The sequence below is a fragment of the Rana temporaria genome, chromosome 8 (genome assembly GCF_905171775.1).
Source record: "Rana temporaria chromosome 8, aRanTem1.1, whole genome shotgun sequence".
NCBI classification, from domain to species: Eukaryota; Metazoa; Chordata; class Amphibia; order Anura; family Ranidae; genus Rana; species Rana temporaria.
Window position 1 is genome coordinate 5,688,501 of NC_053496.1, and position 20,758 is coordinate 5,709,258.

The 20,758-nt window shown below is 49.1% G+C and overlaps 1 protein-coding gene across 1 annotated transcript in view; it reads left to right on the top strand.

Moving 5' to 3' along the window:
• Positions 1-20,758, top strand: part of LOC120946641 (M-phase inducer phosphatase 1-like) — a 44,296-nt gene that overhangs the window by 15,597 nt on the left and 7,941 nt on the right. Inside the window, exons 6-9 of the mRNA XM_040361234.1 lie at positions 6,963-7,100; positions 8,705-8,776; positions 15,504-15,566; positions 15,660-15,758. Coding sequence (XP_040217168.1) covers positions 6,963-7,100; positions 8,705-8,776; positions 15,504-15,566; positions 15,660-15,758 — 372 coding nt within the window. The remainder of the gene's footprint in view (positions 1-6,962; positions 7,101-8,704; positions 8,777-15,503; positions 15,567-15,659; positions 15,759-20,758) is intronic.

Here is a 20,758-nt window from a genome sequence, read left to right on the forward strand (position 1 = left end):
TGTCAGTTTAATTCCCGGGCAGTCCGGGACACGTGGCCACCCTAGCTACAACACGACACTGATCACGGCTCCCGGTGACAGGGAACAGAAGATCAGTGTCCTGTCACTAGGCAGAACGGGGAGATGCCTTGTTTACATAGACATCTCTCCGTTCTGCAGCTCCGTGACACGATCGCGGGACACTGGCGGACATCGAGTCAGCGGGTCCCACGGGCACGATCGTGGCAGGGGTGCATGCAAATTCAAATTCAAACGTCCCTTTGCCATTCTGCCAACGTAAATCTACAGGCGGCGGTCGGCAAGAGGTTGAAGCGTTCACCAAGAGATACTGTGGTTTCTGAATTGGCAAATGGCAACTTCTAGCCTTGTAGCCGGAGCCCTGCTGCCTACCAGGAAGTCCCTTAACCCAAAAAGTCTTCTGGATGAGTAAAGAGGGGGGGGGGCTCTTCTTGGTAAAGCCATCTGGTAGGTGCTCTCCAGGCCGCTGTCAGATGGGAACACAGATACCGAGAAATCTCCTTCACCGCAGGCTGTGTATTCAGTTCCTTCCTGCAGGGAGGGCAGACGGAAGAAGAAAGCACCACCAACCAGGGCCGGATTAACAATGGGGCTGATGGAGCTGCAGCTCCAGGCCCCTTTCTCAAGATAGGCCCATTTGCCCAAAAAAAAAAAAAAAAAAAAAAAAAAATTTTTTTTTTTTTTTTTTTTAAGATTTTTTTTTTTCTAAGATCGAATTTGGGGGGTTGTAGCTCGATGACCAGAGGTCACAGAAACCACACATTTGGGGGTAGGCATGGGAAGAGCTACCCCACAACTGGTTAAAATATGGGACGGCTATCATTTATGGTTGCGGAGATACGGGCCTGCTTGCACAGCCTGTCAGAAGCTACATTCAGAGCGGCCAATATAAATACAAGCTGACACACTACAGCAGACTGATAGGATCACAGGGCTTATAATAATTATTTGTATATTACTCATGGTAATTAACCCCTTGCCACCCAGGCCAATTCTGACACTTCTCTACTACAGTGTTTTTCAACCTTTTTTCAACCAAGGCACCCTTTAAAATCTGTCAGAATCTCGAGGCACACTAAACCAAAAATGCGGGGGAAAAAATGTATGCCACATGCTATTTGCACAGTGGTTTTGCAAACACATTTATTTTTGTAAAAAATTCACTTCAATGAATTAAAACAAAATACCAAGGTTATGGCTGATATCTTCAGCCAAATCTGTAACGAATTGTAGTCTTGTGGGGGAAAAAAATAAAAACCTACATAACACTTGTTACAATTAGGGCACTTTCACATTGACTCATTCCATTGCAGACATGGTGATTTTTTATTTTTTTTATATAATATACATGGGCTATGTGGGTTATTATTGATAATGATAACTGTATACTTTAATACTGCAGTTTGGCCGCAGTGCAGGTGTAGCGCAGGGTACCTGCGTTTTTCATGTGGTTTCTCATAAACTTCTATAATGTTGTACATTTTTGGTACATTTTCTGAAAGCGCACCAAAAATGAGGGACATAATAGAAGTCAATGAGAAACCACATGAAAACCGCAGGTACCCTGCGCTACACCTGCGCTGCGGCCAAACTGCAGTATTGAAGTATACAGTTATCATTATCAATAATAACCCACATAGCCCATGTATATTATATTACATTTAAAACAAAAATCCCCATGCCTGCAATGAAAAGTGAGGCAATGCAAGTGCCAACAGGTGTTATGTCGTTTTTCTATTTTTAGAAACACCATGTCTGCAATAAAACGATCATACATTGAAAATGACAGGTACAAGTACTGTACCTGTGTCTCCTCACTGTTTTTGTTTCCTCACTGTTTTTTCACCTCTACTCATGTTGTTCTTCTCCTCCCCTCAGGGAAACGCGCGCCAGCCAGCATCTACTCTGAGACCCGCGGCTCACACGTCACAGATAGCGGTGCGTGCGCCCGACCCTCCCATAGCAACCGATGACGTAATCGGTTGGCAAGACACAGTCGGAAGGCCCCGCACAGCCAGCACAGCTTCCTGAGTGCCTGTGGCAGCAGGAAGTGAGCTTTACACAACGGACCAGCACCGCTGTAATAACAAATATTAAACAAGTGGCCAGCAGTAGTTAAAACATCAGATGGCTGCCATAGCTGCCTATATTGGGGGTCATTTTGCCGCGGCACACCTGGGGACTCTTCACGGCACACCAGTGTGCCGCGGCACACTGGTTGAGAAACGTTGCTCTACTACATGTAAAAATCATCATTTGTTTTTTTGCTAGAAAATGACTCTATGGTGGTCTTTGCACTTTTTATGTTGCACGGTATAGAGCTGCACGATTCTGGCTAAAATGAGAATTGCAATTTTTTTGCTTAGAAGATAGATCACGATTCTCTCACGATTGTTGCGGCGTAACATCATCTTTCACATTAAAACAAAAAAAAAAAAATGGGCTAACTTCACTGTTTTGTTTTTATGGTTTTTATTATTCATTGAAGTGGGAAAATGCAGTGTGACATAAAATATTGCAGCAATAGCCATTTTATTCCCTAGAGTCTCTGCTAAAATATATATAATGTTTGGCGGTTCCAAGTAATTTTCTAGCAAATAATATTGCTTTCTAACTTAAGAAACAAGTGTTGGACTTTAAGTGGTTACATTTAGTTACAATGTTAGTTAGTTACAATGTTTCATTTTGTTTACAAACTTCGCAGACTGCCCAGATTTGTTCTTTACACACAGAAGTGTATCCCTTTGATCTAAGAAGGAAGTGTTAGTTACAATGTTTCCTGTTAAAAAATTGGCAGACTGCCCAGATATTTTCTTTTGACAGCTGAAAGTCTCTCCACTTGTTATATGAAAGAATCAGCAAACTCTGCATTGAAGATCGTCAGGGGGGTTGAATCGAGATCACGATTTTTTTAACGATTAATTGTGCAGCTCTAGCACGGTATTTGCGCAGCAATTTTTCAAACATGTTTTTTTGGAAAAAAATGTTTCATTCATTAAAAAAACAGTTAGTTAGTTAAGTAAGCACAATTTTTTTTGGTATCCTAAGCGATGCTTTACATTTTTTTAGGTTACATGTTTAGAGTTACAGAGGAGGTCTAGTACTAGAATTATTGTTCTCGCTCTAACGATCGTGGCGTATGTAACCTGTGTGTATCTCTCCTGTACATAGTACCCACTGTCATACCCTACACACTCCTCTCCTGTACATAGTGCCCACTGTCATACCCTCCACACTCCTCTCCTATACATAGCGCCCACTGTCATACCCTTCACACTCCTCTCCTGTACATAGTGCCTGCTGTCATACACTTCTCTCCTGTACTTAGTGTTCACTGTCATACCCTCCACACTCCTCTCCTATACATAGAGCCCACTATCATACCGTCTACATTCCTCTCCTGTACATACTGCCCACTGTCATACCCTCCACACTCCTCTCCTGTACATACTGCCCCATCATACCCTCCACACTTCTCTCTGGTACGTACTACTCTCTGTCATACCCCCTCACTCTTCCTGTACATACTGCCCATTGTCATACTCTTCACACTCCTCTCCTGTACATAGTGCTTTTTTTCCGTACCCTTTGTACTCCTCTCCTGTACATAGTGCCCACTGTTAGACCCTCCACATTCCTCTCCCTCACCTGCACATACTTCCCACTTATATACCGTCCATACTCCTCCCCTATGTCGCTTACCCACAAAAACAGTTCTTTAAAATTATACTGAATATCCTCAATGTTACCAGCTCTAGAATGGACACACTTTTGTTAGTTCAACTAAAGGAAATCTCAGTTCTCATATTTGTTCAGCCCCATTATTAGTACTCATTTAATTTTGTGATTACTACTGTGATGTATAGAGGAACATCAGGAATCTCAGCTACTCTAAATATAGCACTTATATAAAAAAGTGTCCCTGAAAATATTTTTTAAATGTTGGCAACTGTGCACTTAGGCACTGCCCAAGGGCCACCGTCCACCGGGTCAGTAGGGGCCCCATGAGAGGTGTGACGGTATCGGTATGATATCCCCGTCAAGCATTCCCTCCTCTCCATACAAGAACATCACAGGATTCCCCACACATGAGTCAAGACTGGATGCTGGAACCAAGACACTTTATTGACACAAAAACTCAGCTTATATGTGGTTACAGCCTGTTAGGAACGCCCCCCTCACACAGTGGGGTTTCCCATACAGATTATAGGAGACAAGTCGGAGCCGACCATGCAGACACGTTTCTTTAGATAAAGACATCAGGGGAGTTAATTAATACACTGAAGCAATCAGAATAATTAACATACCACTTCTCTAATCATTTAGCCTGATGATACAATACACATCTTTTAAGGGTAAACACAGATCTTCTTTACACAACACAATAGATCAATTAACGTTTAGAACAGTGAGGGGACATTAGCACGTCAATAACCTGTCAGAGGAATGAATCACACATGAAATTCCTTTCTACCTCTACCCATGGCTAGCAGGGAGCAGTACACTGAGACATATAGGCAAATGTATCACAAGAGGCTCCTGGGATCCTGTGATAATAAAGCGGAAGTAAACTTTCCTGACATTACTACTTTTTAGAGGCCCTGGGGTAGGTTATGCCACAACGTACAAGTATGCACAGCATATTAGCACATTAGTGTACACTTCAATTTTCAGACTGAGCCCTCCAGTGCTGCGCTGCGATGAATCAGGCGGGGCCCGGGCGCTTACATCTTCACCCGGTCTTCCTTCTGGGTTCTGTGCCTTTGGTCACTTGCCTTGGCTGGGCTGCGTTCATGTCATTCCCACGCATTTATTTATTATTTATTACACCCCATTCACACCTCCGCGACAAAACGCCCGATGCCGGCCGCTCGTGCCGCTGGAGGGGAGAATTCCCATTGCTGTCTATGAGATGGTTCACATCTCATAGACGCCGTACACCTGCGGCATGAAAAAAAGTCCCGGACCCTTTTTTTCAGGCGGCATTGGCGTTCGGCCATACAAAGCAATAGGAAGGATTTGTAAAAAAAAGTTACACTATTTGCGGCAAAATACGCCGCGTATGCCGCGTAATGCAGCCTAAAAGGCCCCACCAAAATCCTCAGCACCAGGCCCATGATGTTCTTAATCTGGCCCTGCCACCAACCCGTTCTACGTTCCTCTAATAGATGAGGTAAGACGGCCCACAGGACAGTCCTCGTTGTTAGGGTGGCCGACGGTGACGCAGGTTCACTCAAGGCGTGGAATCTAAGCGCCAGTTGGCCTTCATCGGAGCTTCTGATGGTGGAGATGGTTGGGAAACTTAATTGATCCAAATTTACTCTGCAAACTGACCCCAGGTCACAGCCCTCGGGACCACCCAACCAAAGAGGGTGGGCTGGAAGGAACAGGATACGGTGTAGAGACTGTTAATAATTCTACAAACAAGAAAGTAGTCAGGTCCATGAAGGGGTGGAGGCAGGCAGTAAATAAGAGAGTAGTCAGGTCTATGAAGGGGTGGAGACAGGCAGTAAATAAGAGAGTAGTCAGGTCCAGGCAGGGGTGGAGGCAGGCAGTAAATAAGAGAGTAGTCAGGTCCAGGCAGGGGTGGAGGCAGGCAGTAAATAAGAGAGTAGTCAGGTCCAGGCAGGGGGGGAGGCAGGCAGTAAATAAAAGAGTAGTCAGGTCCAGGCAGGGGTGGAGGCAGGCAGTAAATAAGAGAGTAGTCAGGTCCAGGCAGTGGTCTAGGCCGGCAGTAAATAAGAGAGTAGTCAGGTCCAGGCAGGGGTCGAGGCAGGCAGTAAATAAAAGAGTAGTCAGGTCCAGGCAGGGGTGGAGGCAGGCAGTAAATAAGAGAGTAGTCAGGTGCAGGCAGGGGTGGAGACAGGCAGTAAATAAGAGAGTAGTCAGGTCCATGCAGGGGTGGAGGCAGGCAGTAAATAAGAGAGTAGTCAGGTCCATGCAGGGGTGGAGGCAGGCAGTAAATAAGAGAGAAGTCAGGTGCAGGCAGGGGTGGAGACAGGCAGTAAATAAGAGAGAAGTCAGGTCCATGCAGGGGTGGAGGCAGGCAGTAAATAAGAGAGTGGTCAGATCCATGAAGGGGTGGAGGCAGGCAGTAAATAAGAGAGAAGTCAGGTCCAGGCAGGGGTGGAGGCAGGCAGTAAATAAGAGAGTGGTCAGATCCATGAAGGGGTGGAGGCAGGCAGTAAATAAGAGAGAAGTCAGGTCCAGGCAGGGGTCGAGGCAGGCAGTAAATAAGAGAGAAGTCAGGTCCAGGCGGGGTGGAGGCAGGCAGTAAATAAGAGAGAAGTCAGGTCCAGGCAGAGGTCTAGGCAGGCAGTAAATAAGAGAATAGTCAGGTCCAGGCGGGGTGGAGGCAGGCAGTAAATAAGAGAGAAGTCAGGTCCAGGCAGGCAGTAAATAAGAGAGTAGTCAGGTCCATGCAGGGGTGGAGGCAGGCAGTAAATAAGAGAGAAGTCAGGTCCAGGCAAGGGTGGAGGCAGGCAGTAAATAAGAGAGAAGTCAGGTCCAGGCAGAGGTCTAGGCAGGCAGTAAATAAGAGAATAGTCAGGTCCAGGCGGGGTGGAGGCAGGCAGTAGATAAGAGAGAAGTCAGGTCCAGGCAGGCAGTAAATAAGAGAGTAGTCAGGTCCATGCAGGGGTGGAGGCAGGCAGTAAATAAGAGAGAAGTCAGGTCCAGGCAGGGGTGGAGGCAGGCAGTAAATAAGAGAGAAGTCAGGTCCAGGCAGGGGTGGAGGCAGGCAGTAAATAAGAGAGTAGTCAGGTCCAGGCAGGGGTCGAGGCAGGCAGTAAATAAGAGAGAAGTCAGGTCCAGGCAGAGGTCTAGGCAGGCAGTAAATAAGAGAATAGTCAGGTCCAGGCAGGGGTGGAGGCAGGCAGTAAATAAGAGAGTAGTCAGGTCATGGCAGGTAATATAATATATCATTACTTTCTTTTCTTCTAAAGAAAAAATCCAGAATGAAGCTTTCGGAATTGTTCACCAGCCCGGAGCTGTCAGTGAGACAACAAAGTCACAGAGCGGAGGAGGACACCAAAGAAAGATCCATCGTCCAGAGGAGCGACGCAACAAAAGGCTTTCCGCAGGTTTGTGGGACTCTGCGGAGACCTGGAGCACATCTGTGCATGCGCGGGGGGGGGGGGGGGGGGTTCCTCCAGTTGCAATGAGTGTCACTGGCTTTAGTTTACCGATTTTGAATGGCACATCTGCTGTGATTACGGCGTTACGTGATCTAGCCAAGGGGTCTTTGTATGAAAAAATGATGTCTCAGCATTTGCACAGCGGTCTTAAATAATATTGGTATGTATAACAATTTCCTTTGATTGTGAGCGCCATCCAGTGGCCATAATAATGTATTTTCCAAATTGTGGTATTTCAAGAAAATACCGAATTATGGCCACTAGATGGAGCGGACAATCACACAAAGGAAACCAGCTTCAAAGGCTGTGAAGAGGAGGCCACGCCCACCAACATTCTTCTCACTGATCACCAATGTAAGGAACATTCTTCTCACTGATCACCAATGTAAGGAACATTCTTCTCACTGATCACCAATGTAAGGGACATTCTTCTCACTGATCACCAATGTAAGAGACATTCTTCCCACTGATCACCAATGTAAGGGACATTCTTCCCACTGATCACCAATGTAAGGAACATTCTTCTCACTGATCACCAATGTAAGGGACATTCTTCTCACTGATCACCAATGTAAGGGACATTCTTCCCACTGATCACCAATGTAAGGAACATTCTTCTCACTGATCACCAATGTAAGGGACATTCTTCTCACTGATCACCAATGTAAGGGACATTCTTCTCACTGATCACCAATGTAAGGGACATTCTTCTCACTGATCACCAATGTAAGGGACATTCTTCCCACTGATCACCAATGTAAGGGACATTCTTCCCACTGATCACCAATGTAAGGAGCATTCTTCCCACTGATCACCAATGTAAGGAACATTCTTCCCACTGATCACCAATGTAAGGAACATTCTTCTCACTGATCACCAATGTAAGGGACATTCTTCCCACTGATCACCAATGTAAGGGACATTCTTCTCACTGATCACCAATGTAAGGAACATTCTTCTCACTGATCACCAATGTAAGGGACATTCTTCTCACTGATCACCAATGTAAGGGACATTCTTCTCACTGATCACCAATGTAAGGAACATTCTTCCCACTGATCACCAATGTAAGGAACATTCTTCTCACTGATCACCAATGTAAGGGACATTCTTCCCACTGATCACCAATGTAAGGGACATTCTTCCCACTGATCACCAATGTAAGGAGCATTCTTCCCACTGATCACCAATGTAAGGAACATTCTTCCCACTGATCACCAATGTAAGGGACATTCTTCCCACTGATCACCAATGTAAGGGACATTCTTCCCACTGATCACCAATGTAAGGGACATTCTTCTCACTGATCACCAATGTAATTGTAATGTTGTTTTAGGTTTATTATAGCGAGTTTAAAGTTGTGGGAGAGGCAGCCGCATAAAGTACTTTTAGTACTTTTAATCAGAATCAGAAAGGTCCTTATGTGTTGCCCATAGCAACCAATCAAATTATTACTACTACTTTCTAATTGGCACAAACTCTTTTGTACAATGTATCCATTCTTTTTTAATGGCGCCCAATGTATCACATCCCATATCTTCTGCTTGTAGATGGGTGACATCAGTCCAACCTTTAACGCTGCCGGTAATGAAGAAGACGACCTGATTGGTGATTTTTCGAAGGTATGTAGGTGATTGGTGGGACTATTCCGGGATAACGAATTTCACAAACCTGCTTTTTTTTCTTCATTTTTCTTTTTTTTACAGAATTTAATATTTCTATAATTATCTCACTAAAACCCATTGGCGTGGAGACCCGCCACTTACTGGAGGGAACCTGTAGGTGGGGCTCTTTATCTCAGAGAATAGGCCCCTCCCAACAAGAATAGACCCCACTCAGCAACAATAGGCCAACTGCATCAAAGTGACCCCCCCTATGGCCAACTGGGTCAAAGTGATCCCTCTCTGGCCAACTGCATCAAAGTGATCCCTCTCTGGCCAACTGCATCAAAGTGATCCCTCTCTGGCCAACTGCATCAAAGTAAACCCCCTCTGGCCAACTGGGTCAAAGTGATCCCTCTCTGGCCAACTGTGTCAAAGTGATCCCTCTCTGGCCAACTGTGTCCAAGTGATCTCTCTCTGGCGAGCTGGGCAGAGGCGTTGCTAGGGGGGTGCGGGGGGTGCGGTCCGCCCCGGGTGACACCCACTAGAGGGGTGACACCATCCCGATTAAAAAAAAAATTTTTTCTTCAGCTGACATGTGGGGGGGGGGCGGCTCCCCCCCGCGACTGCAGCGATGAGCGCCGCGGAATTGGAACGCCGAGCGCCGTGGTACAAAAGGAGGGGGGGTTGCGGGGTGACACCGCAGCACCATCCATCCCCTCCTCTCACAGCCACGGGCTGTTAGCGGTGGTCGGCAGTCGGCACACAGGCACAGCCCACTCCTCTCTGTTTGTGTGTACAGAGGGGGAGGGGCCAAGGGAACCTTCTGTCCATGTGCCGTGGCGCTGCATGCGATGATCTGAGGTACTGAATGGGGAGGGGGGGTGTTTGCACCTGGGGGGATTTCACTGAAGGGGTGGGGGGGGGATGTACTAAGGGGGTGTTTGCACTGAGGGGGTTTTCACTAAGGGGGGGTTTGCACTGAGGGGGGGGTTTGTACTAAGGGGGGGGGTGTTTGCACTGGGGGGTTGCACCGAGGGGGTTTGCACTGAGGGGGGGGTTGCACTGAGGGGGGATTTGCACTGAGGGGGGGTGTCTGCACTGAGGGGGTGTCTGCACTGAAGGGGGGTCTGTGTAACATGCAGGGATCCAGAGGTGCAGGTGGCTGTGTAATGTAAAAGGGGTGCAGAGGGCTGTGTAGTGTAAAAGGGTCCAGAGGTGCACGGGGCTATGTGATGTAAAGGGGTGCAGAGGCGCAGGCGGCTGTGTAATGTAAAAGGGGTGCAGTGATGCAGGGTGCTGTGCAATGTAAAAGGGTCCAGAGATGCAGGGTGCTATGAGATGTAAAGGGGTCCAGTGATGCAGGGTGCTGTGTAATGTAAAGGGGTCCAGTGATGCAGGGTGCTGTGTAATGTAAAGGAGTCCAGAGGTGCAGGGTGCTGTGTAATGTAAAGGGGTCCAGAGGTGCAGGGGGCTATGTGATGTAAAGGAGTCCAGTGGTGCAGGGGCTGTGTAATGTAAAGAGGTGCAGGGTGCTGTGTAATGTAAAGGGGCCCAGAGGTGCAGGGTGCTGTGTAATGTAAAAGGGTCCAGAGGTGAAGGGGGCTGTGAGATGTAAAGGGGTCCAGTGATGCAGGGTGCTGTGTAATTTTAAAGGGGTCCAGTGATGCAGGGTACTGTGTAATTTTAAAGGGGTCCAGAGATGCAGGGGCTGTGTAATGTAAAGAGGTCCAGAGGTGCAGGGTGCTGTGTAATGTAAAGGGGTCCAGTGATGCAGGGGGCTGTGCAATGTAGAGGTGCAGGGTGCTGTGTAATGTAAAGGGGTCCAGTGATGCAGGGTGCTGTGTAATGTAAAAGGGTCCAGAGGTGCAGGGTGCTGTGTAATGTAAAGGGGTACAGTGATGCAGGGTGCTGTGTAATGTAAAGGGGTCCAGAGGTGCAGGGTGCTGTGTAATGTAAAGGGGTCCAGTGATGCAGGGTGCTGTGTAATGTAAAGGGGTCCAGAGGTGCAGGGGGCTATGTGATGTAAAGGGGTCCAGTGGTGCAGGGGGCTGTGTAATGTAAAAGGGTCCAGAGGTGCAGGGGGCTATGAGATGTAAAGGGGTCCAGTGATGCAGGGTGCTGTGTAATGTAAAGGGGTGCAGTGATGCAGGGTACTGTGTAATTTTAAAGGGGTGCAGTGATGCAGGGGGCTGTGTAATGTAAAGGGGTCCAGTGATGCAGGGTGCTGTGTAATGTAAAGGGGTCCAGAGGTGCAGGGTGCTGTGTAATGTAAAGGGGTCCAGTGATACAGGGTGCTGTGTAATTTTAAAGGGGTCCAGTGATGCAGGGTACTGTGTAATTTTAAAGGGGTTCAGTGATGCAGGGGGCTGTGTAATGTAAAGAGGTCCAGAGGTGCAGGGTGCTGTGTAATGTAAACGGGTCCAGAGGTGAAGGGGGCTGTGTAATGTAAAGGGGTCCAGTGATGCAGGGGGGCTGTGTAATGTAAAGGGGTCCAGTGATGCAGGGTGCTGTGCAATGTAAAGGGGTCTAGAGGTGCAGTTGTGGAGAGGGGGTACACAGTAGTAACAAAAAGATATTGAAGGATGCAGAGGTATGCAGGGGGCACAGTGGGGTGTTTTTACATTTTAACGTGTGGGGGGTGCCAGATATTGGATCCGCCCCGGGTGCCAAATGCTCTAGGTACGCCCCTGGCCTATAGGCTCCTGAGATGTGAATTCCGGTTCTGGAGAAAGAGAGGTGGGGGAGGGGACAAAGAAAAATGGAGAGAAAGAAGAAGGGATAGAACTAACAAGAAAGATGGATAGGGAGAGAGAGAAAAGGGGAAAAAAGGAGAACAGAGAGCAAACAGTAGGGTAAAAAATATTTGAAAAATGTTATTGGGGGGGTGGGGGGGGGGTGACACCATATTTTACCGCACCAGGTGACACCAACCCTAGTGACGCCACTGCAACTGTGTCCAAGTGATCCCTCTCGGGCCAACTATGTCAAAATGATCCCTTTCTTTTTTGTTTTTAATAACAAACATGTCATACTTACCTCTATTCAAGGGTTTTACACAGAGCTGCCCTGATCCTCCTCTTCTGGGGTCCCTTAGTGACGCTCCTGGCTCCTCCTCTTCTCGAGTGCCCCCCCCTCGGAGAGACGCTTTCCAAGGGGGCACTCCCAAGTTCTGCTGCTCTATTGACACAGACAGCAGGACTCGGCCCCTCAGCTTCCGTGTCACTGGATTTGATTGACAGCAGCGGGAGCCAATGGGGAGCCAAGAAAATATCCCCCCCACACCATTACACCACCACCACCAGCCTGAACCGGTGATACAAGGCAGGATGGATCCATGCGCCAAATTCTGACCCCACCATCTGAATGTCGCAGCTGAAATCCAGACTCATCAGACCCGGCAACGTTTCTCCAAATCTCCTATTGACCAATGTTGGTGATCCTGTGCCAATTGTAGCCCGAGCTTCCTGTTCTTAGCTGACAGGAGTGGCACCCGGTGGGGTCTTCTGCTGTATATATGAAAAATGTAACATGTTCATGCTGTCACCACAAGGTGGCACTGTGGACAGCACAATTAATAATACACTATGCCACGTCCTAAATTGTCATGCAGATACAAGAATTGGAAAGAATGGACTTCTCAAGCTATTTTTTCGGAAAATTATAAATGATACAAATAAATATGTGAAAAGTGTCGGGGGGGGGGGGGGGACATTTGTATTCAGCCCCCTTTACTCTGATAACTAGAATCTAGTGGAACCAATCGCCTTCAGAAGTCACCTAATTAGTAAATAGAGTCCACCTGTGTGTCATTTAATCTCAGTATAAATACAGCTGTTCTGTGAAGCCCTCAGAGGTTTGTTAGAGAACCTTAGTGAACAAACAGCATCATGAAGGCCGAGGAACACACCAGACAGGTCGGGGATAAAGTTGTGGAGAAGTATAAAGCAGGGTTAGGTTAAAAAAAAATCTCCCAAGCTTTGAAGATCTCACGGAGCTTCTGTTCAATCCATCATCGGAAAATGGAAAGAGTATGTCACAACTGCAAACCTACCAAGACATAGCCGTCCACCTAAACTGACCGGGCCGGGCAAGGAGAGCATTCACCAGAGAAGCAGCCAAGAGGTCCCATGGAGGAGCTGCAGAGATCCACAGCTCAGGGGGGAGAATATGTCCACAGGACAACTATTAGTGGTCTCTCCACAAATCTGCCCTTTATGGAAGAGTGACAAAAAGAAAGACATTGGAGAAAGAAAGACATAAGAAGTCCTGTTTGCAGTTTGTGAGAAGCCATGTGGGGGAGGGGACACAGCAAACATGTAGAAGAAGGTGCTCTGGTCACATGACACCAAAATTCTACTTTTTGGCCGCTATGTGTGGGGGGAAAACTAACACCGCACATCACCCTGAACACACCATCCCCACCGTGAAACATGGTGGTGGCAGCATCATGTGGTGGGGATGCTTTTCTTCAGCAGGGACAGGGAAGCTGGTCAGAGTTGATGGGAAGATGGATGGAGACAAATACAGGACAATCTTAGAAGAAAAGACTTGAGACCGAGGGGGGGGGGTTCACCTTCCAGCAGGACAACGACCCTAAAGTACAGCCAGAGCTACAATGGAATGGATTAGATCAAAGCCTATTCATGTGTTAGAATGGCCCAGTCACAGTCCAGACCTAAATCCCATTGAGAATCTGTGGCAAGACTTGAAAATTGCTGATCACAGACGCTCTCCATCCAATCTGACAGAGCTTGAGATATTTTACAAAGAAGAAGAATGGGCAGAAATGTCCCTCTCTAGATGTGCAAAGCTGGTAGAGACACCCCCAAAAAGACTTGTAGAGAAAGGGGGTTCTACAAAGTATTGACTCCGGGGGGCGCCATACAAATGCCCCTCCCCCCACACTTTTCACATATTTATTTGTATCATTTCCCTTCCACTTCACAATCATGTGACACTTTGTGTCTCTCACATAAAATCCCAATAAAATACATTTACGTTTTTGGATGTAACCTGAGAAAATGTGGGGGAATTTTTAAGGGGTATGAATACTTTTTCAAGGCACCGTATGAATATATATTTATTACCTATTGGGGGTTATTGTCAAGCCGAGGGAACCTTTGTAGCCGACCAACCCAGGTTCAATTCGAACTCCGGACTGCATGGTTGGTCACTTATTAATTGTGCTGTCCACAGTGCCACCTTGTGGTGACAGCATGAACATGTTACAATTTTTCATATGATTTGTAATAAATAAATGTTGTTATTTTTTTATCACTTCCCGCCCGGTCAATAGACAATTGACGTCCGGGAAGTGGTTCTGTTATCCTGACTGGACGCCTATTGACGTCCAGCAGGATAACATGCCGGCGCGCGCCCGCGGGGACGTACAGCGCAGCGAGCGTTGATGCGGGGTGTCAGTCTGACACCCTGCATCTCCAATCTCGGTAAAGAGCCTCCGGCGGAGACTCTTTACCACGTGATCAGCCGCGCCCAATCACGATGTAAACAGGAAGAGCCGTTGATCGGCTCTTCCTCACTCGCGTCTGATAGACGCGAGAAGAGAGGAGGCGATCGGCGGCTCTCCTGACAGGGGGGGTTTGCGCTGATTGTTTATCGGATGCCCACACTGGACCACCGGGGAAGCCGCCAGGACCACCGGGGAGGTCCCAAGCATGTGGGTGGCCAGGTACATCCCACATGGCCATCCACATATGCGAATTGATGCCAAATATGTGCCAATCAGTGCCCACAAATGGACACTGATTGGCACCATTGTGAAAGACCGCAAATCAATGATGCCCAGCAATGCCACCCATAAGTGTCATCCAGTGTCCATCAGTGCCACCTATCAGTGCCCATCCGTGCCCACCTATCAGTGACCATCAGTGCCCACCTATCAGTGCCCATCCATGCCACCTATTAGTGCCACCATAAGTTAGGGTTGCCACCTCATCCCTTTAAACCCGAACACATATGAATTACTGAGGCGAATTACCTTCTTAATCGGCCACTGAACCTGTGTAATTAACATGTGTTCGGGTTTAAAGGGATGAGGTGGCAACCCTACCATAAGTACCAATCAGTGCCACCATAAGTACCCATCAGTGCCGCCTATGAGTGCCCATCAGTGCAACATACCGTTGCCACCTATCAGTGCCGCCTTTCAGTGCCCATTAGTTTCCATCATCAGTGCCACCTCATCGGTGCCACCTTATCAGTGCCCTACAGTGCACCCGCCATATCAGTGCCCGTCATTGAAGTAGAAAATGTACTTATTTACAAAAAAAATAACATAAACAAAGAAAACCTTTTTTTTTACTATTATTATGTCTTTTTTTTTGCAAAAAATAAAAACCCCAAAGGTGATCAAATACCACCAAAAGAATTCTCAATTTGTGGGAACAAAATGATTAAAAATTTGTTTGGGTACAGTGTAGCATGACCGCGCAATTGTCATTCAAAGTGCGACAGCGCTGAAAGCTGAAAATTGGCTTGGGCAGGAAGGTGTATAAGTGCCCCCCCCCCCCCTGGTACTGAAGTGGTTAAAAAGAAAAAAATATGCCTGAAAAGTCCATTCTGCTGTATATAGGCTGCGCACACCGAAAAAGCCAGAGGAAGAATGCCCGAAAACGCTGTGCGCCTGGCTGCGTGTGCTGTGACTAGGCCCAAATTACTGGCGGCTCCTTGCGGGCGGGGCTTGCGCTCCCCCTTTATGTAATCGTTTTGCTTCTATTGTCTACAGCGGTATTGCTTACCCGTGGAAAGAGGCAAACACCAGGACCTCAGATATATTACAAGTCATACGGTAAGTCGTTCTTGAGTAAATTGTGAGCAAATGCTATTCCCCCCCCCCCCCCCAACAACCTTCAATCCAAATTCCCTCATTTTCTTTCTGCAGCTGGCGGATCTACTGGAAGGAAGATACGAGGACACTGTGGGGAAGTACCATGTGGTGGATTGTCGCTATCCGTATGAGTATGCCGGGGGGCATGTCAAGGTATGTTATCCAGTGGTGGCTGCAGGGCAGATCCTAGGGTCACAGGCGCCTGGGTGCAGAAATATTTCTGGCGCCACCACATGGGTGTGGTCGTCTTACTAACTCCTCCCCTTTACACGTGTTTCAAACACAGAGATGCTCCCCTAAGAAGTCTTCATTAGTGTCCCCCATCAGAGCCCCCCCCAGCAGGTGTCCCACATCAGAGCCCCCCACAGCATGTGTCCCCCATCAGAGCCCCCCACAGCAGGTGTCCCACATCAGAGCCCCCCACAGCATGTGTCCCCCATCAGAGCCGAGCCCCCCACAGCATGTGTCCCCCATCAGAGCCTCCCCAGAGCATGTGTCCCCCATCAGAGCCCCCCACAGCAGGTGTCCCACATCAGAGCCCCCCACAGCATGTGTCCCCCATCAGAGTCCCCCACAGCATGTGTCCCCCATCAGAGCCTCCCCACAGCATGTGTCCCCCATCAGAGCCCCCCACAGCAGGTGTCCCACATCAGAGCCCCCCACAGCAGGTGTCCCACATCAGAGCCCCCCACAGCATGTGTCCCCCATCAGAGCCGAGCCCCCCACAGCATGTGTCCCCCATCAGAGCCTCCCCAGAGCATGTGTCCCCCATCAGAGCGTCCCAGCAGGTGTCCCCCATCAGAGCCCCCTCCCAGCAGGTGTCCCCCATCAGAGCCTCCCCACAGCCAGGGCCGGATTCCAGACAAGGCCAACAAGGCCAGGCCTCGGGGCGGCAGTGGGTGCAGGGGCGGCACTGTGGCTGAGAGGAGAGGACACTTTCACCACTTTCACTCTCATTTCGGGAGCTCCCCCCTGTCATGTCACGGATGGTGAGAGGAGAGAAAACTGAGGGAAGAGGAGATGAGCACCCCCCCACTTCTCAATGCAATTTTCAGCAGCAGCACCCCCCCCCCGCTTCTCAGTGTCCTGCCAAAAAGTTCCCCGGCGGATAATGTCCCCCCTGTATTGCGGGGGTGGCATTGAAGGACCCGGCCTTGGGGTGGCAAAGGGAGTAAATCCGGGCCTGCCCACAGCATGTGTCCTCCATCAGAGGGTCCCAGCAGGTGTCCCCCATCAGAGCCTCCCCACAGCATGTGTCCCCCATCAGAGCGTCCCAGCAGGTGTCCCCCATCAGAGCGTCCCAGCAGGTGTCCCCCATCAAAGTCCCCCCCCAGCAGGTGTCCCCCATCAGAGCCCCCCACAGCAGGTGTCCCCCATCAGATCCCCCCACAGCAGGTGTCCCCCATCAGAGCCTCTCCCCCAGCATGTGTCCCCCATTAGAGCGTCGCAGCAGGTGTCCCCCATCAGAGGCCCCCCCATCAAAGTCCCCCCCCCACAGCAGGTGTCCCGCAGAGCCCCCCACATCAGGTGTCCCCCATAGATCAGTACTTGTCCAATAGATCCCTGTAGCTCGGGCGCGCTGGGAGCAGAAGCACATTACAGGGGGCGGGGCATACGTGGTATCCATGGGCGTCCGCTCCATAGGACAAGGGAGGGCGCTTGCCCCCCCCTAGAAATCAGTGCCATGATCCTCGGTGAGAAAAACAGCAGGCAGGAAGCAAGGCGGCGGCACGACGAAACCAATTAGAGCCGCTCGCTCTCTCTTCTAGCTCCAGCTGACAGAGAGGGGGAGGGGGTTTTTATTTCCTTGGGGGGGGCTCCATTTTTTATGATATTGTTATTCAAAGTTGCTAGTTGCTTGATAGTTGCATCAGGTTTTTCAAACCTTTGCATGCCTGCGCTTTTTTGTGATAATGACTAAGCCCCTCCCTTCATGACATTGTCAAAAAGGGACCGAGCATGGATGACCTTAAAATGATGCCCCCCCCCCCTGAAAAAAGTTCAGCGGACGCCCATGGTGGTATCTTTGGTTACTAGGAGGGTGGCACTCGGCAGGCCCGTTGCTACAGGACAGGCAAAACAAACAATTGCTTGGGGCCCCCCGAGCTGGCCTGGGGCCCCCAACTTCTCCTTCCCAGGCTGTAGCGTGGCCGAGCTCCTCTTCCTTCCTCCTGGAGTCCTGTCAGTCCGGCCGGGTACCGTGTGTGGTACAGGAGATTCATTTTTCTGTTCCCGGCCGGACTGACAGGAAGTCCACACTGAGTGCTCACTTCCTTTCAGTCCAGCCAGGAACACAGGAAACTGAATCTCCTGTACCGCACGGTACCTGGCCCAGCCTGGGCACTATCTGATTGGGAACTGGGGACCTATAATGATAGAACACCTGACTGACAGGAGGAAGAGGAGCTCGGCCACGCTACAGCGGCAGCCTAAAGGGAAGAAGGGGAGGGAAAATAGAAAAACATAGGGACTAGGGAGGGGGGGGGAGGAGTAAGAATATGGGTGTAAAAATTAGTGTAGCGCTAACGTAGGCTTTGCGTGCGGGGTGGGGGTGATTGGGGGCCCCCATTTTGCTTGGGGCCCCCAAATTCCTTCAATCGGACCTGGCACTCGGAGAACATTTCTGGGAGTGCACAGGATGATTGGCAGCAGCTCCGGCCAACCCAAGAGCCTCTCATCACACCGCCTATGGGAGAAGAGCCGACACACGCAGAGGGGGCGGGGCAGACAGGAGACGGCTCCACGCACACCGGACATAATTAATTAGTGGAGCCTAGTACCGGAACGTGTTATCGTGGTACTAGGCTCTGGTACCCAGCCCGGATTCCGGGGACAGCGGGAGGTATGCGCTCTTGTCAGTTGCCAGCGGAGAGAGCAAGCGGGATGGGGAACCGCAGCACCCGCTACATGCGCTCCACCTCTGGACACAGACAAGGAGGAGGGAGGGGAGCACTTTGGAGCTTCGGCGCCCCATCTCTGTGGCGCCTAGGTGCAGGATCGGCCCTGGGTGGCTGGTGGTATACTTTTGGGTGGTCAGTCAATTGGGTTTCCCGCAACCCCCCCCCCCCCCCGGTCGGTTCCCACACTTATCCCATCTAGGGCTTCACACTGGGTCTCCTACTTCCTCGACTTCGCGCCCCCGTGGCTTCCCCTATGTCTCCTTTCTCCTCCTCCTCAAATGCCAATAGGATTGCTTCTGCTCTCGGGGGCCAATCGGGTCTCAGGAACCGCTTCCTGAGCCGGTATTGCCGGGGGGGGAGAATCAGGAAGACGATAGTAGGCTTGTGCAATGCGTCCCGTAATGAATCGAAAAATCGAAATTCGGACAAATTTATCACGTTTCGGAGGTTCGGAAGCATTCGAGTTTCCGAACGAAGCAATTACGAATAAAACCGAATCCGCAATAAATTACATCGCAAATAGCGAATGCCTTCGGCATAATTCGTTGTTGCGTTAATGCGGCATAATTCAACAGCACTTGTTGTGATCCCAACCACACACCCAGCAATAATGCCGCGCACACGCGATCATTTTTCGGGTTGTAAAAAAACAAAGTTTTTCAGGCTCTAGAAAAAAAAACGATGTTTTTTCCAACTTGATCATTAAAACGTCTTTGCCTACACACAAAAAAAAAAGCGCGGTGGCGTACAACACGTACGACGGCACTATAAAGGGGAAGTTCCATGCGGATGGCGCCACCCTTTTGTGCTGCTTTAGCTGATTCCTTGTTTGTAAAAGACGATTCGCGCTTTTCTGTCTGTCACAGCGTGATGAATGTGCTTACTCCGTTACGAATGCTAGTTTTACCAGAACGAGCGCTCCCGTCTCATAACTTGCTTCTGAGCATACGCAGGTTTTTCACGTCGTTAAAGCCCGCACACGACCATTTTTTACAATCCGAAAAACGACAACGTTAAAAAATGTCGTGAAAAAATAGAGCACGTTCGATTTTTTTTTTTTGCCCGTTTTTCAGAACCCGAAAAATGCTCTGAAGCCCACACACGATCGTTTTTAACCACTTAAGGCCCGGACCTTTAGGCAGCTAAAGGACCCGGACAGTTTTTGCGATTCGGCACTGCGTCGCTTTAACTGACAATTGCGCGGTCGTGCGACGTGGCTCCCAAACAAAATTGGCGTCCTTATTTTCCCCACAAATAGAGCTTTCTTTTGGTGGTATTTGATCACCTCTGCGATTTTTTTATTTTTTGCGCTATAAACAAAAATAGAGCGACAATTTTGAAAATAAAAACAATATTTTTTACCTTTTGCTGTAATAAATATCCCCCAAAAATATATATAAAAAAAAAAAAATTTTCCTCAGTTTAGGCCGATACGTATTCTTCTACCTATTTTTGGTAAAAAAAAATCGCAATAAGCGTTTATCGATTGGTTTGCGCAAAATTTAGAGCGTTTACAAAATAGGGAATAGTTTTATGGCATTTTTATTAATATATATTTTTTTTTACTACTAATGGCGGCGATCAGCAATTTTTTTCGTGACCGCGACATTATGGCGGACACATCGGACAATTTTGACACATTTTTGGGACCATTGTCATTTTCACTATAAAAATGCACTGTTTACTGTGAAAATGACAATTGCAGTTTGGGAGTCAGCCACTAGGGGGCACTGAAGGGGTTAAGTGTGACCTCATATGTGTTTCTAACTGTAGGGGGCGGGGCTGGAATTGTGACGTCATTGATCGTGTTTCCCTATATCAGGGAACACACAATCGATGACGGCGCCACAATGAAGAACAGGGAAGGTGTGTTTACACACAGCTCTCCCCGTTCTTCAGCTCCGGGGACCGATCGCGGGACCCCACGGCTGGGCTTAAAGTGCCACGTACAGGTACGTGCCTGTGCCCAGCCGTGCCATTCTGCCGACGTATATCGGCGTGAAGGGGTCCTTAACCAGTTCCCGACCCCCGCATGTACATATACGTCCACAATATGGCACGTACAGGCACATTGGTGTACAGGTACGTCCTCGCCTATTAGCGGGTGGGGGGTCCGATCGGGACCCCCCCCGCTACATGCGGAGGTCGGGTCCGCTCGGGGAGCGATCCGGGACTACGGCGCGGCTATTTGTTTATAGCCGCTCCGTCGCGATCGCTCCCCGGAGCTGAAGAACGGGGAGAGCCGTATGTAAA